This window comes from Chionomys nivalis, chromosome X, assembly GCF_950005125.1.
Source record: "Chionomys nivalis chromosome X, mChiNiv1.1, whole genome shotgun sequence".
NCBI classification, from domain to species: domain Eukaryota; kingdom Metazoa; phylum Chordata; class Mammalia; order Rodentia; family Cricetidae; genus Chionomys; species Chionomys nivalis.
In genome coordinates this window covers 73,600,404-73,628,172 of record NC_080112.1, presented here as the reverse complement: position 1 = coordinate 73,628,172, position 27,769 = coordinate 73,600,404, and the positions used below count along the sequence as shown (strand labels likewise).

At 36.0% G+C, this 27,769-nt stretch overlaps 1 protein-coding gene across 1 annotated transcript in view; it reads left to right on the top strand.

The window, feature by feature from the left end:
* Positions 1-27,769, top strand: part of Abcb7 (ATP binding cassette subfamily B member 7) — a 177,144-nt gene that overhangs the window by 68,557 nt on the left and 80,818 nt on the right. The window contains exons 2-3 of the mRNA XM_057759164.1: positions 18,522-18,599; positions 20,553-20,639. Coding sequence (XP_057615147.1) covers positions 18,522-18,599; positions 20,553-20,639 — 165 coding nt within the window. The remainder of the gene's footprint in view (positions 1-18,521; positions 18,600-20,552; positions 20,640-27,769) is intronic.

The following is a 27,769-nucleotide window of genomic DNA, read 5'->3' as shown; positions in this document are numbered from 1 at the left end:
GAGATGTCTATTTCTGCCATTCTCTACATTCCTTAGTTCCCTATAGTTTTTTTTTCTACAGTTGGGCCCCTATGAGATCTCTTCCTTCCATGTTAACATGTCTGTTGGTGTCTTCCTTGCTCAGATTTTGGTTAGGTAGCTATGTTATTGAGACTTCACGTATCTTAGCTTTCCTGAAATTTCTGAGATGTACTTTCACTGAATATTTCCTGCACTCCTGGATCTTAGAGTCTTTCTACCATCTCTTCCATAATGTTTCCTGAGCCTTAGGTGCTAGAGTTATGTTGTAAATGTGTTTTTTGGGGCTGGGCACCCCATGATCAGTTGTTACCTGCATTTTGATCAGTTGTGGTTTTCTGTAATAATCTCCATCTGTTGCAAAGAGAAACTTCTTTGATAAGGTTTAAGACTTGTATTTATCTATGTATTAAAATAAATATTTAGAATGTAGCTAAGAGTTTTGCTGGTTTAGTAAAGTGGTGATTATAGGTTTTCCTTCAAGATTTATGACCTCTCTAGCCTTAGGCTTGGATTCCAGTATCAGGAATTATTTTCCTTGTGTTAACTGGGCTTAAGTCTAATTAGAAAGCTATTGTTTATCACCAAGATATGCCTGCCACCATTGCGTCCTTAAGGTTTATCATGCCATGCTGGTCTGGTTGTGGTTCATTGGAGTAATAGTTGGGTAGGGCTATTGGTTATTTTCCTACCTTTGTAGTTTGCATGGTACCATGAAAGCTAGTCTTAAGGGAAGAAGCTTTCAGGTCAGATTAAGCTCAGATACTCTAGGTTCTGTGTTCAAAGTGCATGATGTCTTTAGCAATAAGGACTTTACCTTCAATCCATAGCAGGCAACCAAGGGCAACTGCAGTAGCCTGTAATGTTTTGGGATTGTCTTGGACTTTCCTGGCCAAGAACTCAGGGATGACCCCATCTTACTGGTCCTCTTTACCCCATTATTAGCACCTTTCTGATCATGTTACATATATTTAATTTCTTAATGTTTTTTCCTTTCCATCCCTCACTTGTGATTTCTTGTTCCTCTCTTATGGTCCCATTTTTACTTTCATGGCATACCACATACACATTTTTTTTTTTTTGGATGGAGATGAAGTGGAAATTAAATCTAGGTTCTACATGTGAGAGAAAATATGCCTCTTGTCTTTCTGAGTCTGGCTGACTTCACTTAACATTATGATTTCACTTTTTTATTGTTGAATATGCATGTGCCATATTTTCACTATCCATTAATCTATTACTAGACATCTAGCTTGGTTTCATTTCCTATTGTGAATGGGTATGCAAGTATGCTATGGTAGGACTTAGAGTCCTGCCTTGGTTTGTTTCTCTATTGCTGTGGTAAAACAGTGACCAAAAGCCACTTGGGAATCAAGGTTTTTTGCTTTGTTTTGTTTGTACTTTTGTTTTGGCTTAGACACCATAATCACTGTCAGTAGATCATTGAGGAGGAACCTGGAGGCAGGGACTGTCTCTATTGCTGTGAGACACCATGAGCACAGCAACTCTTATAAATGAATGCATTTAATTGGAGTGGTTTACAATTTCAGAGGTTTAGTTCATTAACAGCATCATGGTGTGGCATGGTGGTGTGCAGGCAGATATGGTGCTGGAGAAGGAGCCGAGTGTCCCACATCTTGACTTGCAGATAACAGGAAATAGTCTATCTCACTGGGTGTGGCTTGAGCATATAGGAGACCTCAAAGCCTGCCTCCACGGTGACACACTTCCTCCAACAAGATCACATCTACTCCAACAAGGTCACACCTTCTAATAGTGCCACTCCCTTTGGGGACCATTTTCTTTCAAACCATCACAGGGACTAATGAGGAAACCATGGAAGAATGCTGATTACTGATTTACTTTCCATGGCTTGCTCAACCTGTTTTCTTAAACAACCCAGGACTACCTGCCCAGGGGTGGCATTACCCACAAGTAGGCTGGACTTTTTCGCATTAACCATCTATCAAGAAAGTTCCTCACAGACATGCTTACAGACCAATCTGATGGAAGAAATTTCTTGACTGAGGTTCCCTTTTCCTAAATGACTCTAGTTTATGTTAAGTTGAGAAAAACTAACAGGCAAAATTAAGCCCTTGTCAACTTGACACTTAAAACATATAACCACTGAACCATAACCTTTCGTTTCTTGTTTATCCTCAAGATCTCATGTTAACATAACAGTACAAAACATAGTATAATTTTAAAAGTCCTATACTTTTTAAATTTTTCAACACTTTTAAAGTCCAAAGTCTTTTTAAAAACCCAAAATTTTTAACTGCAAATTTCTGTAACAAAAACAAATTAAAACTTCCTTATCCCTGAAGGGAATAACCAGAGCACAGTCAAATGAAATCAAAACAAACCCCAAATTCAGCAGTGTCTGATGTCTGGGATTTTCTCATGGTCTCCTTGGTTCCAAAGGGCTTAGTTAGCCCATCTGTCCATCTCTGGCATCTGTAACACAGACTCACTCCAGCTATACTCCGCACCTGTCATTGTTCTTGGTTGTCATCTCACAGCCCTGGCATTTCCAATATCCTTGAGTCCTGGGGTATCTATTGCAACTGAGGCTTCCCCTTAACCAGTGGCATACTGACCTTTCTTCAGGGACTCCAACCCTCCCTCGTGGTGTCAAGCCTCAGCTTTTCCCCATGACTACTTTAATCGTGAAGTATCCATGCTGCCAAAACCACTATCACTGGGAACCTCTTAGATATTACCAAGTTCCACTGCCAGTTTTAGATGCAGCCATGGCTACTCTGGACCATACCTTCTGTGTTCTCTGACCCTGAGGACATACTGCCCAGAAGATTTTACTTCAGTGATGCTGAATTCATAATCCCAGCTGATTCTTCAACCCAGCTGACTAGCATCTAATGTCACAGTAAAAGCAAAGGTTTTACTCAGAGTCTTAATTCAAAACACCACACAGACAGCCTCAACACACTCTTTGAAGGACTCTCAAACTTCCTAAGTCAGGCCTCCATCATTTGCATTGCTTTCACATTGTTCTTATCTTCCAAGCTCCCACAAACCATCTTATTAAGCACTGAGCATTCAACGGCTTTTTAATATCTCAAACTTTTAAAAATCCTTCTAGAAACAGCCCCCCCCCCCACCAAAGAAAAGGGAATACAACATAGTCTGGTCCTTCACAGCAATACCAATTATAAAAGTTTCTATTTGGGTTTCTGATTTGCTTCTTGTTGCTGTAATAAAACACTGGCCAGAAGCAACTTGGAGAGGAAAGGGTTTATTGGACTTACATGTCCTAATTATAGTCAGTAAGAATTTAAGCATGGCAGGAACTGAAGCAAAAACAAGGAAGGAATGATATTTACTGACTTGCTTTCTGTGGCTTGTTGATTACGCTTTCTTACATAAACAAAGACAACCTGTCTAAGGATGACAGCATCCACAATAGGATGGTCCCTTTCACATCAACCATTAGTCAAGAAATTTTCTCAGACTTGACTATAGGGCAGTCTAATGGAGGCAAGTCCTCAGTTGAGGTTCCTAGGTGACTATTTGAGGTTCCTAGGTGACTATTTGTGTCAAGTAGACAAAAACTAAGCAGCACAAGTCTTGTGTGTGTGTGTGTGTGTGTGTATGTGTGTGTGTGTGTGTTACAGTTCTGAAGGGAAAGGTATCCTGGACAGTTGGAAGCCAAGGAAGGGAAAGTTATCCCAACAGAAGTGTTACTGCTCTGTTCTGGCAGGGGAAAGTTTCCCTAGCAAAGTGTTACAGATCTGCTTTTCTTCTGCTTCACTCTGGCTAGAGCCGTTACAGCTCTGCTCTACTCCACTCTGCTCTGGCAAAAGATGTTGCAGCTCCAATAAGGGAGTTTCACTATGGAGATGTAGCAGTTCTGCCAGGCTGTGGTGATATCCATTATAGCTCTGCTCCATTCTGGCAAAGTTGTTGCATCTCTGTTCCACTTCCATTCTAGCAAAAAAAGAAAGTTCTTACAACAAACCTCACTTAAGAGATTTATTGGGAGGGAGGAATCCAGGAGAGTGGCTGCTTCTGCCAGTGTGGAAATAGGGCAGCCACAAGCTAAACAGGTACAGGGCTTATATAGGGCTTCTTAGTGGAGGAGCTTTTCAGAGTGAAGATTTTCAGGTAACTAGTAGGATCTCATATTGAGCTTAGGACAAGCTCAGAGATTCGTTGGATTTTGTGCTCAGGGATTGGTTAGATTTCAAGTCCTGGGTTGGTTAGGGGCAGGGCGTGTTTCCTTCGCTCTGGTCTCAAGATATTTGAGAGAAGTATATCTATGTCACACTCATTTCTGCCATACTGATTTCCATAGTGGCTGTATCACTTCACATTTCCAACAGTGACTAAAGGTTCCATTTTTTTCTACATCCTTACCAGCATGTGTTGTCATTAGTTTTCTTTATGTTAGCCATTTTTACTGGATAATGTGGACTCTAAAAGCAGTGTTTTCATGTTGAATAAGGATTTTTGACTACATTCTCAAATGTCAGTTATTTGTGTTTAATCTATTGAAAACTCTTCTCTCCATTAGCCAATTTAATGATCAGAAGATGGTTTTCTTCTGGTGCCTAAATTTTGCAGCTCTTTGTAGAGCATGACTGGTTGGCTAAGATTTTCTCATATTCTTTGGATTCTCATTTTACTTTTTTTCCTTCTGTGCAGAAGCTTTTTAATTTTATGTCTTATTTGGCAGTTCTTGAAGTTACTTTCTGAATCATTACAGTTCTTTTGAGAAAGTTATTACCCATGCCTATATCCAAACAATGTATTATGAATGTTTGTCTTTGTTTAGTGTGTTGGTTACAAGTTGTTATGGAAAATGGTCAAAAGAAAAGTTGAACAAAGAAGATTAGATTCAGGGTTCTTGTTTTGGAAAGAAGAAAGGTGGATACAGATATGATAGGATAAAAGGATAGATTATTGAATCTACTCTGGAAAGAATTAAGGGAGGATATAGATATGATAAGATAAAAAGATAGATTATTGAATCAACTTTTAAAAATCAACTACTGGTTTTAAATGTTTTACACTGGATTGGACTTTTGTATATTGTATACAAATTTTGTATATTGATGCAAATTTGAGATTAATTTTGTTAGAACATACTGTACATAAATTTCTACACTTATTCAAGGGATTTTACCTATACAACTCATTTAACAATGTAATACAAAGTTTTAGTCCTTAAAAATTTTTGCCAACAGTTTAGGATAAGGAAATGCAGGGTAGTAGTTAATTGCCTAATTCCCCTTCCCAAGTTGATTCATGCGTCCCTCTTAGGGTCCTTCTTGTTACCTACCTTCTTTGAAGCTGTGGATTGTATTCTAGCTATCTTTTGCTTTATATCTAGTATCCGCTTATGAGTGAGTACATACTGTGTTTGTTTTTCCGAGTCTTGGTTACCTCACTTAGGATGGTTTCTTTCTAGTTCCATCCATTTGCCTGCAAATTTCATGATGCCATTACTTTTTTACAGCTGAGTAAGACTCCATTATGTAAATGTATCATATTTTCTTTATCCATTGTTTGGTTGAGGGGCATCTAGGTTGTTTCCAGGTTCTGGCTATTACGAATAATAATGCTGTGAACATTGTTGAGGAAATATTTTTGTGGTATGATTGAGCATGCTTTAGGTATATGCCCAAGAGTGGTGGTATCACTGAGTCTTAGGTAGATTGATTCCCAGTTTTTTGAAAAACTATAATACTGATTTCCAAAGTGACTGTACGAGTTTGCACTCCCATCAGCAGTGGAAGAGTGTTCCCCTTATTCCACATCTTCTCCAACATAAGCTGTTATCAGTATTTTTGATCTTAGCCATTCTGACATGTATAAGATGGTATCTCAGAGTCGTTTTGATTTGCATTTCCTTGATGATTAAGAATGCTGAACAATTCCTTTAAAAATGTCTTTTGGCCATTTGAGATTCTTCTGTGGAAAATTCTCTGTTTATATATATATATTCCACATTTTTAATTGGATTTTTTTATATTTTGATGTCTAATTTCCTGAGTTATTTATATGTTTGGAGATTAGCTCTCCGTTAGATGTTGAATCAGTGAAGACCTTTTTACATTCTATAGGCTGTTGTTTTGTCTTATTGAACATTCTCTTTGCCTTACAGAAACTTTTCAGTTTCTGGAGGTCCTGTTTGTTGATTGTTGTTCTCAGTGTCGATGCTACTGGTGTTTAATTTAGGAAGTGGTCTCCTGTTCCAGTGCATTCAAGGCCATGGGTTTATGTTGAGGTCTTTGATCCACTTGGATTTGAGTTTTGTGCAAGGTGAAAGATATGAATCTATTTGTAATCTTCTACATGTAGACATCCAGTTATGCCAGCATCATTTGTTGAAGATGCTTTCCTTTTTTCATTGTACCATTTTGCCTTCTTTGTCAAAAATCGGGTGTTCATAGGTAATGGATTAATAGCAGGGTCTTCAGTTGGATTCCATTGATCCACATGTCTGGTTTTATTCCAGTACCAAGCAAATTTTATTACTGTGGCTCTATAGTAGAGTTTGAAGTCAGGGATTATGATACCTCTAGAAGTTCCTTTATTGAACAGGATTGTTTTAGGTATTCTGGTTTTTTTTTTTTTTGATTTTTCTATATGAAGTTGAGTATTATTCTTTCAATGTCTATGAAGAACTGTGCTGGGATTTTGATGGAGATTGCATTGAATCTGTAGGTTGCTTCTGGTAAGATTGCCATTTTTATTATGTTGATCCCACTTACCCAAGACCATGGGAATCTTTTCATTTTCTAATATCTTCTTCAGCTTCTTTCTTTAAAGACTTAAATTTCTTATCATACAGGTTTTTCACTTGTATGGTTAGAGTTACCCCAAGATACTTTATATTTGTGGCTATTGTAAAGGGGTATGTTTCTCATATTTGTTTTTCACTCCATATACCATTTGTATATAGGAGGGCTACTGATTTTGTTTTGAGTTAATCTTGTATCTCACCACTTAACTAAAGGTGTTCATCAATTGTAGAATTTTTATTGTCATTTTTGTATACTAGCATATCATCTGCAAATAGCAAAAGTTTGACTTCTTCCTTTCTAATTTGTATTCCCTTGATCTCCTTTTGTTGTATTATTGCTCTAGCTAGAACTTTGAGTACTATATTGAATGGGTATGGAGAGGGTAGACAGCCTTGTCTTGTTAGGAGGCCACTTATTTGCTTCCAACTGCTGAGCCCTGAAATAATCACACAGAAACTATATTATTTAAATCACTGCTTGACCCATTAGCTCTAGCTTCTTATTGACCCTTATATCTTAATTTAACCCATCTCCATTAATCTGTATAATGCCACATGGCTGTGACAACCCGGGTAAAGTTCCCAGTGTCTGTCTCCAGTGGGGCTATATGGCTTCTCCTTGATTCCACCTCCTTTCTCCCAGCATTCAGCTTAGTTTTTTCCACCTACCTCTATTCTACCCTATCAGACCTAGCCAGTTTCTTTATTCATTAACCAATAAAAGCAACACATAGACAGAAAGACCTCCCACACCATTGTCTTGTTCCTGATTTTAGTGGAATCATTTTGAGTTTCTCTCCATTTAATTTGATGTTGACTGTTGGCTTGCTGTAAATTGATTTTTATTATTTTTAGGTATGTTCCTTGTGTTCCTGATCTCTCCAAGATCTTTATCATGAAGGGGTTTTGAATTTTGTCAGAAAGTTTTTCAGAATCTAATGAGATGATCATGTTTTGTTTTTCTTTCAGTTTGTTGATATGGTGGATTACATTGACAGATTTCCATATGTTGAATCAACCCTGTATCTCTGGGGTGAAGCTGGTCATGGTGGATGATTTTTCTGATGTGTTCTTATATTCAGTTTCCCAGTATCTTATTGAGTATTTTTGCAGCAATATTCATGAGGGAGGTTGGTCTGTAGTTCTCTTTCTTTGTTGCATCTTTGTGTGGTTTGGGTATCAGGGTAGCTGTTGCTTCATAAAAGTAGTTCAGAAATGTTCCTTCTGTTTCTATTGTGTGGAACATTTTGAGGAGTATTGGTATTAGCTCTGGTAAAATTCTGCAGTGAAGCCATCTGGCCCTGGCCTTTTTTTTTTTTTTTTTTTTTTGGAATACTTTTTAATGACTACTTCTATTTTCTTAGGGGTTATAGGTCTATTTAAATTGTTTATGTAGTCTTGACTTAATTTTGGCATGTGGACCCTATTCAGAAAATTGTCCTTTTCTTTTAAATTTTCCAGTTTTGTGAAGTACAGGTTTTTGAAGTATGACCTGATGATTCTCTGCATATCCTCAGTGTCTTTTCTTATGCCCCCCTTTTTGTTTCTGATTTTATTAATTTGAATGTTCTCTCTCTGCCTTTTGGTTAGTTTGGATAAGGGTTTGTAATCTTGTTGATTTTCTTGAATAACCAACTCTGTCTCATTGATTTTTGTGTTGTTTTCTTTGTTTCTATTTTATTGATTTCAGCCCTGTTTGATTATTTCCTCTAGTTTACTCCTCATGGATGAGTTTGCCTTCTAGAGTTTTCAAGTGTCCTGTTAATTTGCTAGTGTGAGATTTCTCCAACTTCTTTATGTAGACATTTAATGCTATGAACTTTCTTCTTAGTACTGCCTTCATAGTGTCACATAAGTTTGGGTATGTTATACATTCATTTTCAGTGAATCCTAAGAAGTCCTTAATTTCTTTATTTTCATTATCCTTGAGTCAAGGGTGATTCATTTGAGCATTATTTGGTTTCCATGAGTTTGTAGGCTTTCTATAATTTGTGTAATTGTTTGATTCTAACTTTAAGCCATGATGATCCTATAAGATACAGGGTTTATTCCAATTTTTTGTATCTGTTGAGATTTTCTTTGTGATTGAGTATGTGGTCACTTTTAGATGAGGTTTCATGAGGTGCTGAGAAGAAGGAATATTCTTTTGTGTTTGGGTAGAAGGTTCTGTTGATGTTTGTTAAGCCCATTTGAGTCATAACATCAGTTAGTTCCCTTATTTCTCTATTAAGTTTCTGTCTGGTTGACCTGTCTATTGGTAAGAGTGGGGTGTTGAAGTCTCCACTATTATTGTATGGAAATTAAGTGTGATTGAAGCTTTAGTAATGTTTCTTTTACAAATGTGTGTGCCCCTGTATTTGGGACTTAAATGTTTAGTATTGAGACTTCATCTTGATGGATGTAATGAATCTGACATGTTCTTTTTTATCTTTTTTGATTACCTTTAGTTTGAAGTCTATTTTCTTAGCTATTAGGATTGTTACACCAGCTTGCTTCTTAGGTCTACTTGATAGGAAATTATTATCTCAACCCTTTACTTTGAGGTAATGTCTGTCTTTGATGTTGAGCTGTGTTTTTTGCATGCAGCAAAAATGAATCCTGATTTTATATCCATTCCGTTAGCCTGTGTCTTTTTATAGGCAAAAATATAGATATTGTAGGATATTAGTGACCATTATTAGCATTCCTGTTATTTTAATAGTGGTAGTGTTTATGTTTCCCTTCTTTAGGATTTGCTGGTGTAGGGCTATCTACTACCTGTGCTTTTGTGGGTGCAGCTAACTTCCTTGTGTTGGAGTTTTCCTTTTAGTGCTTTCTATAGGACTGGGTTTGTTGACTGGTATTGTTTAAATTTGTTTTTTTTTTTCATGAAATATCTTGTTTTCTTCATTTATTTCATTGAGAGTTTTTCTGGGTATAGTAGTGTAGGCTGGCACCCTTGGTCTCTTCGTGTCTGTGTAACATCTGTCTAGGACTTTGTGGCTTTCAGCATCACCGTTGAGAAGTCAGGTATAATTCTGATAGGTCTGACTTTGTATGTTACTTGGCCTTTTTCCTTTGCAGCTCTTAATATTCTTTCTTTATTCTGTATATTTAGATGTCTAGTTTTTTGATTATTATGTGATGAGGGGACTTGTTTTTGGTCTAGTCTATTTCTTGTTCTGTAACCTTCTTGTGTCTTCATAGGCATTTCCTTTTTTAGGATAGGAAAGTTTTCTTCTATGATTTTTTTGTTGAATATATTTTCTGTGCCTTTGAGCTGGAGTTCTTTTCCTTCTACCCCTATTATTCTTAGATTTGATCTTTTCATGGTGTCCCAGATTTCCTGGATGTTTTGTGTTAAGACTTTATTGGATTTAACATTTTCTTTGACCAATGAATCTATTTCCTCTATTGTATCTTCAATGCCTGAGATTCTTTCTTCCATCTCTTGTATTCTATTGTTTATACCTGCATCTGTAGTTCCTGTTTGTTTACCTGATTTTCCCTTTCCAGAATTCCCTCAGTTTTTGAAGAAGGACGCTTAAAAGAAATCCCACACTAGCTCAGAATTGAATATAATAGAGGGTTATTTATTTAGGGGTAGACTCACGGATCACAATGCTCTGCTCGAACAGGGAACAGCAACCAAATACTGAAGCCGGAATAGAGAAACCAGATGTGCACTTTATGTCAGCATATATAGTATAAAAGGCCATGCCCAAGTGGGTGGGTAACTTAAAGGCTACCAGTGGTAGGAATTCCTACAGCACCTCCCCCTTTTGTTTAAATAAGAGAGTTCTAAGCCTAATACAAAATTATATACAATAAGAACAAATATATCAAGAAACGTGATAAATGTTTCAATAATCATCCTATCCTAATGAGTTTAAATCTTGTATCGTAGATAAGTTGGCCAAGTCATGAGAGGAAAGTAACTACAGCTATCAAGTCTTCAACTCCATCGAAGATCTGAGAAGGGAAATAATATTACTTGAGTAAACAGGACGTGTAATGTGCAACAAATGACAGAAATAACTGGCTACCTGGGCAATCACCCAAAGTCTAATTTTCAATGTTGGAGCAACCAACTTTTGCTAAGGCCTAGAATAACTGACAGGCCATTTTCAGAGACAAGAAAAATTTCAAAACCGTCTTACCCTTTGTGGGCAAGGATTGACAGTCTTTTTTCTTGTATCCTGCTTGTCCTGTCTAGACATCATGCATTTTGTCAGTGGTCGATGCATGGGCAGTTCCTTGCCCAAAGTCCAGTTTTGCCAAGAAGAAAACAAGCTCCAAGTAGAGTGTCTTTGTTGCTCAGTGTTCTCTCAGGAATAGTTTGGTGCTACTAGGAGCTATCGTGTCTCACTTCAACAGAACCCTAAGTTATTTAAATGCCATATTCTATAGCTCTTTGAAGTGGTTGAAGATTACCTATCTAAGCAGAATACAATCTCTATGTATCTAAAGAACCTGATTAGTCTAACTATGACAAACATAGATTACTATTGATCTATAATTCTTAATAGCTATATAACTTAAAGACTGAGACTTCATATTAGAATATTATACAATAAACAACTGTGTAACAAATGAGGACAATGACCTCAAAATGTAAACAGTGGATAAGTATCTTGATCAGAGGAGAAATATACATTGCAATGCGCTAAATATATCTTAAAATCGTACCAGTATACAAAAATGTTTTAAGCAGAGGTAGAAGCATGCAAACATACAATATGACGAAATAACTTTGTTTAGATATACAAATATTGTATACAAAAATAGGAATATATTCAATATAATTTAAGTTTGTATCAATATACAAGAATCTATAGCAATGTAAATTGCCTATAAATAATAGCTCACAATTATTCACTCTATTACTATTATTATTATTAGTGTGAGTAAGCCACACTAATTTATTATCCCATCCAATTCCCCCACCCTTTTTTTCACAAAGAGATCCCTGAGCTTACGTAATTTCTCCCCCAACCCTCAACCCTATACCAATTATAATCAACCCCTAAATGATGTCCCTAACCCTGAGGACAAACTTTGTTGGGAGAGGGGATGTAGTCTTCTAGAATTACTTCCATCTTTCATGGGGGCGATGTTCTTTGTTTGGGATCCTGTGAAAGTAAAATGCTGGTTAAGTTCCAAGATTCCTTTCTGGTATAATTGCAAATAGTCTCTGAGTATTTGGTAGGGTTTTTCTGAGGATCCTATTTGGAGTTCTGGCCAGATCGTTGTAAAAATGTGCACCATTTCAGCTAACCAAGTTGAAACCATCTTGAGCAGCTGATACCCCAAACAGATCTTATAGTAGTGCTATCAGCATCAGGATGTCATATCAACCAGACAGAGTTATTGTTGTGGGGCCCCATCTTCTTCCTGGAAACTACAAAGATTACTGCAGGAAAATTTATTGTTAATTGTGGAAAACTTAGACATTATTTATACAGACATATAAACTCAATTAAAGGCATGATAAAGACAAAAATAGGTATGAAAAAAGTAATATTTTTTTCTAAATTCTTTTTTCTTTCTGCCCCATGTCATGGTTCCTGATATGAGACAGAAACTTTGAACTTTTATTTTAACAACATACTTGGATTTAGAGAAGGACAGTGTCCAACTCCAAAGCCAGATTTGATTTTTAGGTGAATCATGATATTATTTTAGTTTATGTTTTGAGATTCTTACCCTCAGATGGCATGTCGTCTTAAGTCATAATTCTCTTTGCTTGGTGATCCTATCTGGATAATTACCTTTTCTTCTTTAGGCATCTAGATGTCCAGGGTCTCTTGACTTTTTGAAGATGAGTATTTTCCTGAAAAGACAAGAACAGAACCCTCCCCCAACCCTATATGCTTTCCTTACCGCCTGTATGGTTGTCACTGTTGTGGATGAGCTGTCATTTCTCTTTCTCAGGAGATTTCTCTTTTTCAAAGCGAATCTTTATTAATTTTGATGGTATCCATAGTTTTATTTTCTCCTGTGGAAACAAGAGCAAAACCCCTTCCCCAACATAGCACATCTCCTGGTTTCCATTGTGAGGTCAACACATCCTTGAAATACACAGGCTGATTTAATTCAGAAGACTTTACTATTATCCACTGTCTCTCTGCTGCTGTTGTCCCTTTCTCATTAGCGTTAAGAAAATTCAAGGTTAATAAAGCATTACTGGGATATTTTCTATTCCATTCTATTTGTTTAACATATCCTTTATAGTGTGATTTGATCTTTATATAACTGCCTGACCTGTAGGATTATTTGTTATACCTGTAATATGCTTAATATAATAATAAGCAAAAAACTGTTTCATTGTTTTATACACATATGCTGGACCATTATCTGTCTTTATTTGTGCAGGTATACCCATGATGGCCATAACTTCTAATAAATGTGTGATTACTGAATCAGCCTTTTCTGAGCTTAATAAGTTGCCCTTTGAAAACCTGAATACATGTCTATGGTGTGGTGTACATATTTTAATTTACCAAATTCCATAAAGTGGAACACATTCAACTGCCAGATCTAATTCCTTTGAGTACCCTTTGGGTTACTCCTTGCAGGCAATGGTGTTTGGTTATAAAAAGAGCAAGTTGGATATCTCTTTATAATCTCCTTAGCTTGTTGCCATATAATAGAAAACTCTTTCTTTACACCTTTGCTACTGACATGATGTTTTTAATGAAATTCTGAGGCCTACAACATGCTTCCAATCAATAAATTGATCAATTTCTGCATTACCTTGTGCAAGAGGACCTGGCAGACCCATATGGGATCAGATATGTGTTATGTATATAGGACAAAGCCTATTCCTGATTTTGGCTTGCACCTGGGTAAATAATGAAGTCAATTCTGTATCATCTAGTATAAATCTAGTGGTTTCAATATGCAAAACAACTATTTCTGCATATTGTGAATTAGTAACTATATTAAGAGGTTCTTTAAAATCCCATAGCACCGTGAGAATAGCATATAATTCTGCCTTTTGAACAGAATCATAAGAGCTTTTTCCACCTTAGCTAATTCTTCTGATTTGTAACCTGCCTTCCCTGATTTATTTGCGTTAGTATAAAATGTATGGGCTCCATTTATTGGAGTATCATGTACAATTCGGGGAAGAATCCAAGAAGTTCTCTTTATAAGGTTAAGTCTATCTCTTTTGGGATAATTGCTATTAATTCCTCCCAAAAAATTAGCACAAGCTCTTAGCCATGGTTCATTGTCTTCCCATAGCTTTTTTTATTTCTTCAGTAGTAAAAGGCACTATAATCTCTGTTGGGTGTATACCTGCTAATTGACAGAATCTCAATTTCCTCTTATAATTAATTCAGATTCTTTTTCCATATAGGTTTTTAATTTTTACTTGGTTTATGTGGTAAGGAAAATCCATTCTAAGATAATATCATCCCTGTGCATTAAAATTCCTGTAGGAGAAATTCTGGAAGGCAATATGGCTAGAATACAACTAAGATTTGGATTCACCCTATCCACATGTGTCCCTGTAATCCTCAACAATTGTCAATTCCTTATCTGCTTCACCTGTTAATTCTCTGGGACTATTCAAGTCTTTATCACCATCTCAGGTTTTGTTTAAATGAATTATTAGATCAGGTGTTATCCCAAAAGCCAGTCATAGACTGGAAATTTTCCCTAACAATCTTTGAAAGTCATTAAGAGTCTGCAACTGGTCTCTCCTAATTTGTGCCTTTTGTGTTCTAATTTTCTGTAAACCTATTATATAACCTAGGTAATTGACAGAATCTTCTATCTGTATTTTTTCAGGGGCAATTTGTAATCCTCATTTTGGCAAAACTTTCTTTACTTCTTCAAACATTCTTTCTAAAGTACCTGTGTTTGAATCAGATAGCAAAATATGATCCATGCAGTGGTAAATTATAGATTTAGGAATTTTTTTATGTATTATTTCCAATGGCAAACTTACAAAGTATTGGCATTGGGTGAGGCTATTGAACATTCCCTGTGGAAGACAGTCTACTGGTATCTCCTAGTAGGTTGTGAATTACTGTAAGTAGGCACTGTGAAGGCAAATTTTTCTCTGTCCCTTTCTTATAAAGGTATAGTGAAGAAACTGTCTTTTAAATCAATAACTATAAGAGGTCACCCTTATGGTAATAGAGAAGGCAGAGGAATTCAAGATTGTAGAGGTCCCATAGGTTGAATTACCTTGTTGACAGCTCTTAGATCTGTCATCATTGTCTATTTATCAGATTTCTTTTTAACAACAAATACAGGAGAATTTCCCGGGCTGATTGATTCTTCAATAAGGCGAGCATCTAGTTGCTGTTGTACCAGCTGTTCTAAAGCCTGCAGCTTTTCTTCATATGTTTTTTTCAGTTAAGCATTTTAAATATAGGGCTCTTAGTACCTCTGAAGGCTTGCTAGTTGCTTTCTGTTCTTGTACAGCCTAAATGGCTGGTGACCTTTGTGTATAGTTCCTTATAATATCCTTCCCAGAATTATGAGTTCCTGGAACTGCAGGAATGTTAATCTGGGTATTCCATTGCTGCAGAAGGTCACGACCCCATAAATTCACTGCAATATTAGCACATATGGCCTCAGCTTGCCTCTATGGACTTCTGTTGCTAAGCAGTCAACCCATCCTGTGTTTTGTTTAACTTGAGATTTAGTTCCAATTCCTAGTAATTGAACATGTGCCTCTTGAAGAGGTTAATTTGGATGCCAAGATTCTGGAGTAATGATACTCACGTCCGCACCTATGTCTATCTAACCAACAGTTACAATACAAGCACTGTTAGCCTTGGTCCTTGATCATTTATAGAGGTTTGCCAGAATATACATTTCCCATTCCCTATCAGAACTTTTGATTTATTCTCCATGTTTTTTCCATCATCTAGAATAGTATGGTCTTTTACAGAAGGCTCTGGAGTTTTTAATTTTCCTGGTGAGACATGTCCACAGTGACTGGGAATGACTGGACCACTTTTGGCTTGGGGATCTGCGAGAGGCCCCCCAAGGAGTTTCCAGTGGTATCAGGTTTGTCTGTCTTTTGTTGATCTGCATTCATTGGTTCAATGTCAGCCTTTACCATACCTTCTACATATACCTGAAGGCTGAGTCCTCTTATTCTTGCCATTCCCAGAGGAGATATTATTCCTAGGAATTCCTTGTCTACAATCCCTTCTCAGCTGTCCTATTATACCGCAATTAAAACATTTGGCATTTTGATGTCTCTTCATTCCTTTGGAAATTGCTTCTCCTACCCAGGATTCAGTATTATAGTCAAATGTCTCAATGTTCACTGTATGCAGGTTCCATTCATCCATAGGTGCTGATCTAACCTTTAAAGGCCCAAGTATCTTTTTGCATTCTATGTTGACATTTTCAACAGCCAGAGATTCAATAAGTACTCTTCTAGCATCTGGGTTTGTTATTCCTATTTGTACAGCCTTAGTTAATCTTTGTAAAAAGTTACTAAAGGGTTTACTCTGGCCCTGTTTAACCCTGGTATATGATTCAATTTGTTCTTTTGGTTCTTGAATCGTGTCCCAGCATTTAAGGCTGCTTTATGGCATAGAGACAAGATTTGTTCATCTTATAGAACTTGAACCTGTGGGGTCAGTATAAGTACCATCACCAAGAATTTGATTTTGGGAAGTCTCAAGTCCTTTTGATTTTCCCTGTTTAAAAATTTTAGCCTCTTTACTGAAATAACATTTAAACATCACTTTGGGCCCATCATCCAGGACTGCTGAAACCATCTGAAGCCAGTCATGTGGTGTCACCTTAGTGCTATGGCTTCAGATGGTTTCAGCTTCTTCTTCCACCTGGTAAATTCTTAGATTTGTTCTCTTGAACTTATCCTAGAGTTCTTGGAAATTTTGGTCATGCTAATTAAAATTCATGTCTGAATATATTATTGTTTTGATCTTCTCCATCGCTGAAGTTTGTTCTAGATGACCAAATTTATTGCTGATAGGCTCTGCTGTTTTTTTATTTGATTGATGGATTAATCTTTATTTCCAACACTTTTTAGTGTTTCTTATCCAGAGTGTCAGTTTTCCTTGCTCCATGCTTTAATATTACCCTTTAAATTACTGAGCACTTTCATCTACTTTCTCATCTGGGTCTTGAGTAGATTTCTGCATTTTGTTTATTTGTTTGAGTACTGTGTTGCTTTTGAATATATGACTGAAATCTCTTCTGATGTTTGCTTTCTGGTACTAAGGAGTTGGGAACTTCTGGCAGTGGCACAAGAAAATGCAACAAAGAAACATACACAGAGGTGGGGAGGGACAGTCCTAAGAGCCTGTTTCAGGCATGATACAAGCTAGAACAAAACAATTATCATAGTATAAAAATCTAGAGTAAAAAGATAAAAGTAAGGATAAAATAGAAGATGTTATAACCTTAGTCATTATCATTCCTAGTCTATATGATGTAGCTTCTCTCTCCTGGATTGTCTTCTGTAGCAATATCTCCAGGTGGGGGAGGTGGGGAAGGTTACTAATCTCAGTAATTCAAACAAGTTAGATTTTTATGTCTATATTAGGATTTTCCATAATTCTCCAGATTGAGAGTTATCATCCACTAGTTACAAGTTTGTTTCTGAAGATGTATAGATTGTTTTTTCTACTTATTGAACTTTCTGTGACTAAGGCTTTGAGGAAGTATGGAAGGCCCACTTACTTGTTACTGGATTGCTTCTTTTGGCAGCATCCATTGGCTGTTCCATGCTCAGCACCTCACTTTTCCCATTCCCCGTGTACTTTGACCAGGCAATGGGAGGGGTAGTGTCTTCTCAAACTATTAACTCGGGGTATGTGAAGAAACATACCCCAGCTTCAAACTCCTGTGTCTCACTCCTACATCTGTCTCTGCAATCTGTGTTCCAATAGCCATATCTCTGGTTGTGTTATAGTATATCCAAACCTTGGTTGTGTCATTTTAGCCAAGTTCCTCTCTCTGTAACTGTTTCTTCTTATGGAATTCATAACCAGGAGGAGAAAATAACTACCTGGCAGGTCACTCTAACTCTGGTGTGGCAGTATGATGTAGTTGGGCACTGGTTGGTGTATAAAAGCAATTTAAAAGAGAAGTGATGTTGAAGACATTGGGGTGTTATAAAAACAAAGGCTTGAAAAAGAAGAACAAATAAAAGCAAAGACAACTAGAGGTGAAGCATAATTAATAAAAACTCAGAGACAGAATTTGGGGTTCAAATTGAATATCTGAAAAGCAAAGCAGCCAGCCACTGGCTCTTACCTCGACCTCAGTCAGAAATGGCGATCCTGCCTCCAGGAATCTCAGAATGAGACTGAGACAGTTTTATATTTCTCTCTAGCGCTAGGATTAAAGGCATGCACCACTGGAATTAAAGGCATGCTCCATCCAGTTTCTATGTCAAACTAGTGTGGCTACTGGGTTTAAAGGTGTGTGTTATCACTGTCTGGTATGTAAGGCTAACCAGTTGGGCTCTTTTACTCTCTGATCTTCAGGCAAGCTTTATTTATTAAAAACCAAAATGAAATGCCACTACATAGAGGAGATAGGATATGTAAAGAAAAGCCACTTGGATGTTTTAATAAGTAACATAATTTTTACCTTTTCCACATTTTTTTGTCTTTTTAGGCATAAATTAACCATGTTTCTAACATTGACAATGGCTTTAATTTCATGTAGGCTTTTGAACAAAAGAATAACCTTAGAATTTTAAATATCTACTCTGAAATTCTATCCTCACTTTTAATCTCTTCAATAGAATACAGAACCATTAAGAAATGCTACATGGCAGAGATGGGGAAAAGACAATTCAAGACAGTTATTAGATGCTTCAAAGGTAAGATTTAGCCAACATTTCTACATCTAGTAGGAAGTGTGCAAGCCCATGGAACATTTCCCAATTTATGCTGCATATTTACTACTTATTTTACATTTCTCAAATACTTTCCCTTTTCATGATTTTTATAAATACTGGCAGGAAGGTATGTTTCTACTAGGAATGCAGAAAGAAATCTTGGTATTTTTCTACCACTGCAGAAATCTGTCTGAGTCCCTTGAGATCAGTGCCAACTAGAGCAACATTTTCAGAAAGCTTTTATAAATGTAATGGCAGCTTGTTGACACTCAAATTTATCCTAATTTATATCTGATACATGGAATGTTGCCATTTTTTAAGAGTGTAAAGTTCCTTTATCTTAGAAGATTTTCAGATAGCAGAATGTCAAGAGATTTTAAGCTTGTTAGAGCCCCTGGGATTAGTGATGCTGAGTTTAAATTTTGATGAGAGTTATTTTTCATTGTTAATTTACGTGAAAGATATCTTTCATAATTTTCACTGCTTCAAAAGAAAATGTGTAAAGTTTCATGGTAGAAAAAGAACAAAACGTTAGGAGACGATCTGCATCCTAAGAACTTTATTTTCCCCTGTTTAACAATTATTTATAATTTAGGCACAAAGCTTTGTTCTAATTTGTGCAGAGACTGTATAAATATTTATTTTCCACTATTAAATTGAATTTTAATGTAGAAAATATGTTCACCCATTGTCCAGGATGCCACTAGATTTTTTTATATTTCAGTCTTCTGTTTTGTTGAAGACCTCATTATCTTGTGTGATATTTGCTAGAATCCTTGCTAAAACTTGTTGCTTAGCCTTTTAGAGGAAAAATGTCAGAAAAAGATGCTGCCAGAATAAAAATCACCTTTTGATGTTTTCTTCTTACAAAATGCTATTGAGAGTGTTGATCTAAAAATCAATAACACATATTTGACTATTACTTTTTGTGTCTCACTGGTAAGAATAAGAAGGCACTTTTGTTTTTTGTGATTCTATTTTCATATTTGTGTTTGTAAAGAACTATGCTCTTGTTCATTAATTATTGATTGTTATGAATACTGCAAAACATCATTAAATATATTTACTTCATTTGGTATTTTTAATCATGAAGACTTTCAGTATTAAAAAATCTAAATGTAAAGCCTAATTGTCATTATCATGTTAACTCTTACATTTTTCTAAATGACTTTAATCTTGTTAACTGTTACAATTTTCCAAATGATTTTACTTTATATAATCTCTGACTTTAGCAATGACATTAAAGCCTTTGAAAAATTTATAGTAGGTAAGATATTATGTAAGGCTACTTGGGAGAGTATATGTAGCTTTTATTTTGTAAATGAATCTAGGAAGCACTGAAGCCTACCTTACCTATATATAAGATACCATGGTATGTAGCATAAGAGGTAAAAAAGATCCAAAAAATATTGTTCTTGATCTTAAGAAATTTACCGTGCAGTAGAGCAAACAAAAACATGTATGCAAAATATTAGAGCATAAGGTAGACTGACTATTAAGTTTTTAAAATACTTTATTTCTAAATATGTATGTAAGGAACAATAATAAGATTAAGGACCAGTTGTATAAACTTAATTTTATTAATTATAAAAATGTATGTAAGAAAAGCAGGTGAGATATAAATCTTTATATTAGCTTTGCTTGCTTATAGCATAATGAGTGACAGTAAGGAAGTCAGAATGAAGTAAAACTGTAATATTAGGTAAGTCACTAAAAGTAATTTTAAAAGCTATTTAGAAAAAGTAAGTTGAATATTTGTTATATTTAAATATTCCTTGTATAAACTTAGCTACATGTTAATTCTGGAAATGTTTTGTTTTACTATGCCAGAATTGATATAATGGCTTTGAATTTATTTTAGTGATAGATTAGATTAAGACATCTGAAATTCCATAATAGCTAATAACTAGACTGCTTGGTATCATTTTTACCTAGGCTCTTCAGGCATGGCCACTGATAGAAAAGAGAACATGTTGGCATGGGCACGCAGGAGGAGGACTCCACACAGACCCAAAAGAAGGGGTAAGAGTGAATACCAAACATTTCTATATCAACTTTAAAAATTAATTTTAAAAGGAGTGAATGACAAGTACCTGGAAATTCTTAGTGATTATTGTACTTGAGTAGAAAATGTGTCCTTAAGATTATCATATTCTAATACTTTTTGATTGGTTCATCTAATGATACTTTCTAATACAAAAAACCCTATATAAATTGGTGAATATTATATAGATGAGATTTTCTATGACTTATAGCAAAAATTCATGGCTGACTGAATTAAAAAATTTTTTCATTAACTTAACTGTTCTATTGTGGTTGTTTTTACTGTTTCTTTGGCTTGTTGAGACAGAGCCTTGCTATGTATTTCATTCTGGCTTCAAACACAGGATCTTCCTGTTTCAATCTTTGAAGCACTGGTTTATAGACGTATGCTACCATGCTGTTTTAAATGTTTTAGTTCTCTAAAGTAGCATTAACTGACTTTGTTATATACCATAGCCTTATAAATACATAGGTAAATTTTGTTTAGCAATTATAATTTGTGTGTGCAGGTCATTGTTTTGCCTATATATACTTAGATCTTAGAATATCAGTTCACGGTAAATCTATCCACATGATCCGATCCAGCTATTCTTGATATCCTTTGACATTATCATTGTTATTATCTGATAGACATGTTAATCAATAGAGCCACTGAAATAAAAAGACTTATTTGGACTATACTTGCACTATGTGAGTGAAAATGTCACCAGAGTACTGTTACATATTTCTCCATCTGCTCCTTTTCTTGGGGCTTGCCTCAACCTAATCTCTCTCCCTCTTTTTTCTCCCTCCCCCTGCCTCTTTCTTTCTTCCTCTTTGTCTCTCCTTCCCCTTTTTCCTCCCCCCCTCTCATTTTTTCCATATAGACATATTATATCTCTAAGTAGCAATGAGTTAAGGAAAAAAAACTTTATGCAAAGAGCTCTATAAATTATGGGTGCTTCGTAAATAGGAATTATTTTACTGATAGTGAATAATAGGTAAGAAAACTTTGTTTTCTTGATGTCTAGTGTTGCTCTGTACTTTCAAGTAACTTAAAGCACATTGTATTCATATTTCCATTTCTGTATGTATCACTAGCCCTCATGACTGTCTTTAGAATTAACACAGTATAATATGATAGAATTTTAAAAAATTCAGCCAAGTAGTGATATTTGTATATCCATGTGTTACTCTTTGGCATGAGTTTTCCAGTTTTCAAGATCATCTGTCCCTAAGGACTCTTAAGGATAGTTGCTAATAATGCTCTATGATTGAAAATATGTTGACTAATAAAGGAGAAGTCAGCCACTTCTCTTAAGCTCCAACTAAACAAGTATTTTATATATGTTGTATTATTTAAATGTTGAAAGTTTTTCTCATCTAATGATAAAATTTTGATATTGGTGCATTTAAAAATGATGCAGGATAAATTTTAAGTATTTCTTTTTAGATAAAATAGAACAAAGCAATCATAATCATAATTTTTGTTTTGATCTTCAGTTTTTTATTTTGTTATGTTTGTATAACTTGAATTTTGTTGGCTAAATGGAATCATAAAATAATAGGGTTTAGTGGTCAAATGGAAAAGAAAAAGAGACATAGCATCTAATTATTGTTGAGAGCCTCAGTTCTAGATCCACATAGGATTTGAATCTGGGCTCCATCACTTCCTAATGGAATGACCTTAAACAAATTTCTGAAACTCTGGATGCTTCAGGTTCTTCTGTAAAATTGAGTTAAAAAACATACTAGAAGGAATTTAAATAAGTTAATTCTACTCACCATGTTAAAGTTACTAAATAGTGATCAGCATATAGGAGATGCTCAGTAAATATTAGGTATTGTTACAGTGTGAAATTGTAAGACCTTCCTCAACCACAGTACATTTATTTATAAATTATATGTCTGGGCCAGTAGGATGACTCAGCATGTAAAGTTGCCTGCTGTTGAGCCTGACATCCCCTGTGTTATTCTTTGGCTCTTGTGCATATGTGCTTTTGTGTGCACACGTGCACAAACACACATGCAGTAATAAACTTAATTTTCAAAAGTTTATGTTGTGTACTTGCTATGTACCAAACTTTATGCTACATGTGGGAGATACAGTACTTAACAAGACAAAATCCTTGGTATCTAAAATTTTACTGTTGAGATGACAGAATATATAAACCACTAGATAGAATATTTACTAATAGAATATTTACTAGCATAACAAATGATAGGTTTTGCAGTGAAACTAGCTGAAACATATACAGCTTGATTTTTTAAAATTTATTTCCACTTGTATATTCTTTGCAAATACTATCGTTAACAATTGCCATCTCAGAATATATTTAAATGATCTATTTATCTCATGTGGCTGTCATAAAAGGTTTGTGAAAAAGGCATGTTAGTTTCAGTGTTTGAAAGTTTTGCTTTTAAAAATAGATGAATTGTTCATTTTATAATAAAATATTGAGATTTTTAAAGATTCAAGATTTTTTTAAAAACTGATTTGTTATTTCTGTATGAATGTGTGAATGCATACAGGCATGCATATGCCGTGGTACATATGTGGAAGTCAGAAGATAACCTCATGGAGTATGTTCTTTTCATTTTTATTTGGTGTAGGGGATTTATCGCAGATTGCCAGGACTGTGTGGCAAACACATTTACACACTAAACCCTCTTGACAGCCAGGATTGGAATCTTTACTCTTACATTTAAATGTTTAGTTAGGCCTTTCTAAAGGAGAATCTATTTGTTCTGTATGGTCTGGAGAATGATGGGTGAGTTTATTAAGTTTATAACAAGCCACAACAAAAGACTAGATGGCAGTTCGAGAAATGGCTCAGTGGTTAAGAGCACTGACTGCTCTTCCAGAGGACCCAGGTTCAATTTCCAACACCCACAGGGCAGCTCACAACTGACTGTAATGCTAGTTCTAGGGGACATGATATCCATGGCAAACACCATAATGCACATAAAATAAAAATAAATAGGACATCAAAAAAATGACAAGAAGGAAATAGGTAGGTATATAGGTTGATAGATGATCAATAAACATTTATATGCACATACATAAATAGCAAAATACTGTCAGATCATGTTCAGAACATTTAGCAAAAATCAACAGGGAGAGCCTGTTAAGACAGGCAGCTGGAGTTCCCAATAGAGAACATTGTGGATAGAACAGAGTGCCCACTCAGGTGAGGCTATAGAGTAAATGAACAGATAGTAATAGATAGAGATATGGCATCAAATCAAACACGGTAGCCAACAAAAACCAGTTAAGGAAGTTGAGGCAGTCAGCCAGAATCCTGATTGAGCTTTCTTTCCGTGACTGAGCTTCCCATGTCTGAGCTTCTGGCATCCCTTTCCCACTGCAGGCATTTTTATATCATGGGATAAACAATAGTAACCTCTGTTGAAAATAGCTTACCTTCTTGATGTTTTCAAGGGCACAGTGGTTTTTATTTTTTCTTGGGCTGTTTTGCTGTTTTCTTCCCTCTACATCACAGAGTTAGCAGGGTCATTCCCCTTGAATGCCTTGGAGGACACTTGACACAAATACGTTTGGGTTTGAAGTGTGTATGTGAGCATGTACACATACACTGACTCTTTTTCTAGAGACGACTTCTCAGTGAGATAAATTAGCCTGTGACAATTTAGCGGTATAATGTTCACCACACTGTTAGTGGATTTAGTTTGGCCTGTTCACTTAATAAGGACAAAAATAATGCAAGCCTCGATAAAATGACTACTTATTTTTTACTAAATGCTGTACCTCATAGTCTGTTATGTTAGAAATACTTCCACATTGATTGGATATAGTCTGAAGCCTGTGATAATAAGAGGGAGATTAATGCTTTCTAGAGCAATAGGAGAGCATTGGCCTTAAATCCAGCACTCGGGAGGCAGAGGCAGGCGGATCTCTGTGAGTTCGAGACCAGCCTGGTCTACAAGAGCTAGTTCCAGGACAGGCTCCAAAACCACAGAGAAACCCTGTCTCGAAAAACAAACAAACAAACAAACAAACAAACAAACAAAAAAAGATCTTAAAAATCTTGATATAACCAGAAGATATGAAAAGGCAACCCAGAGTAATGAAAAGTGGAAGATTGGAAAAATACTATCTAAGTTTGTTAAAATGAGTGTGACAACAAACAGTGGGAAAGAATATCTGGACAATACGGGGAGTGCATTTTCTGACCTTGATTTCAGAAATAATCAGGCAGCCTAAGGATCACTTTATCAACTTGACTTACTTTTGGGATAAAAACTAACTGACTAGTGCTGCATGAGGAGGGGCCTGCTTGTTTTTCCCGGCCACCCAGCTAGCTTACACCCGAAATAACCACACAGAAACTGTATTAATTAAATTACTGCTTGGCCCATTAGCTCTAGCCTTTTATTGGCTAACTCTCACATCTTGATTTAACCTATTTCTATTAATCTGTATATCACCACAATGTCGTGTCTTACCAGGAAATATTCAGCATGTCTGACCTGGTGGCTCCATGGCAGCTCTCTCCTGACTCTGCTTTCTTCCTCCCAGAATTCAGTTCTGTCTTCTCCGCCTACCTAAGTTCTGCTCTATCAGGCCAAAGCAGTTTCTTTATTCATTAACCAATGAAAGTAACACATAAACAGAAGTAACTCCTACACCAGACTGGCCAATGTGAACACCAGTCTGCTTGTTAGTTACTTTTTATATAAGTTACTAAATGGACTATCAAGTACACCATCTCATGTGCAGGATAATCTGTTTCCTCAGGTCCTAATCACCACTGCATAATCTCTTTATTGAGAATTCAGACTAACAGAGCTTAGAAAATAAACCCCAAGGTAAAGAGAAAATAACAATAATTACAAAGCCTTTTCTGACAGTTTATATTTTTCTCTCCTATTCCAAACTCATTACAGTTATAATAATGTAGGGGGACTTCTCTGCTTGCTCTCTGGAGCTTTCTGTTAGACATCTACTAAACTTGCTTGTCTTTGACCTAGCTTTTATCAAGTTGCTGTTATCTCTAACAGTACTGAAGTATCTGTTTTAATTATTCCTTTAATTGAAGTTGCCTTTTGCTTGCATTGAGAAGACAGTTTTCTTCCCTGAATGGTTTTTCTGTCCCTGAAGTAGTCCTAAATTAGTTCTTTAGGGAGATGACATTCAGCCTATATGCTAGATTTTACAGAGCAGATACTAATCCAAGTTTTTTGAAGGATGGGGGTGAGGTGAGAATTTCTTTCCTCACCAAAAGTTTTATCTGTTGGTAGTTTATTTTCATTCAGTTTGGTTCTGTAAGTTAGTACATTTCTTGCTTTTAAAATTTAGGGATATTTGGGGCTGGAAATATGGTTCAGCAGTTAAGAACACTGGGTGCCTTCCAGAGAACCTGGGTTTGATTCCCAGCATCCAAATGACATCTTGTAACTGTCTGTGACTCCAATTTCAGGGTACCCAATACCTTCACACAGACATATGCAAGCAAAACACCAATGCATATTAAATAAAAAAAAATTTAGGGGTATCTGCAAAACCAGAATTCTTAAATTCTTCATCATCAAAGGAAAGAACAATTCTGCTACCTTTGTCCAAATACTATTTTCTTATTTCTTTTTTTTTTTTTTTTTTTTTTTTTTTTGGTTTTTCGAGACAGGGTTTCTCTGTAGCTTTGGAGCCTGTCCTGGAACTCCCTTTGTAGACCAGGCTGGCCTCGAACTCACAGAGATCCGCCTGCCTCTGCCTCCCAAGTGCTGGGATTAAAGGCGTGTGCCACCACCGCCCGGCTATTTTCTTATTTCTTATTCTCATTTTGTCAGAACTCAGTGGGCTGCATTCTCTTGAAATGAATGAACTCCTGGTGGAAGCATTTGCTATTTGTGCTTGACAACTTATTTTTGCAACCAATACAAAGCTACCTGAAAAAGCAAAATACATATAGAATTTATTAATATCATTATACTTAATATATGAACATTTTCCTACATGAATTAGTTTAGATATTTTAATTCTTAAATTCTTGTGCCCTTTCCATAGTTATTAATTATAGGTCTTCTTTTATAGTACATTTTGTCTTAAGATTTCTCTCCTGCTGGTCACACTGTTACATTGAATACTATTCTATCTATGAAGTATCATTTGTGGCCTTACAGTTATATTCTTAACTCATACACTTCCACATTTACTTATGCATAATCCCATGTCCCATAATGAAGTTTTGGTCAGCAAGGTACAGTGATGGTCTCTTAAGATATAATGAAACTAAAAAATTCCTACTTCTTAGTAAGTACATGTCTGAAGAGGGGACAAGAGAAAAGAAAAACACAGGAGGAAAAGGGGAAAATGTTCCTTCACTGGGATTTTATAATTAAGGGAGAGGAGGTCATGAATTTGAGAGGGAAAGGGGCACAGAAGAAGTTGGAGGGGAAATGAGGATGTTGTAAATACAGTACTCATTTATGAATTTCTAAAATCTATAAAATACATTAAAAAATGGAAAACCTTAGGGATATGAATATGGCTCACTGGGTAAAGTATTTGATGCTCAAGCACTAGGACAAAGATTCCTTGCACTCATATTTTAGAAAAACTTGTGGTAGGATGTACATCTATTACCCCAGTGCCGTTGAGTGGAGACAGGAAGAGCTTGACTCACTGACTAGCCATTGTAGCCAACTAGCAAATCCCAGGTTCAGTAGGAGACATGACTCAGAGGTTAAGAGCATTGCCTGCTCTTCCAAAGATCCTGAGTTCAATTCCCAGCAACCACATGGTGGCTCACAACCATCTGTAATGGGGTCTGGTGCCCTCTTCTGGCCTTCAGACATACATACAGACAGAATATTGTATACATAATAAATAAAAAAAGAGACACCATCTCAAAAAAGAAGATGAAAAAACAATTGAAAAAAAAACTAGAGATATCTGGACATCAACCTCTGGCTTTCCCGTGTGCTTACACACATCACATACACCACACACACACATACTGAAAAACATGCACTGTAATGTCACTAATAGAAATATTATGGTATTGTCTCATCACAAGGAAGTTTGTGATGGAAGGAGAACTAAACCAAACTACTGTGAGCACACTTCTGAAAACAGTAACACTCTCCCAAGAAGAACCATAAGAAAGTCC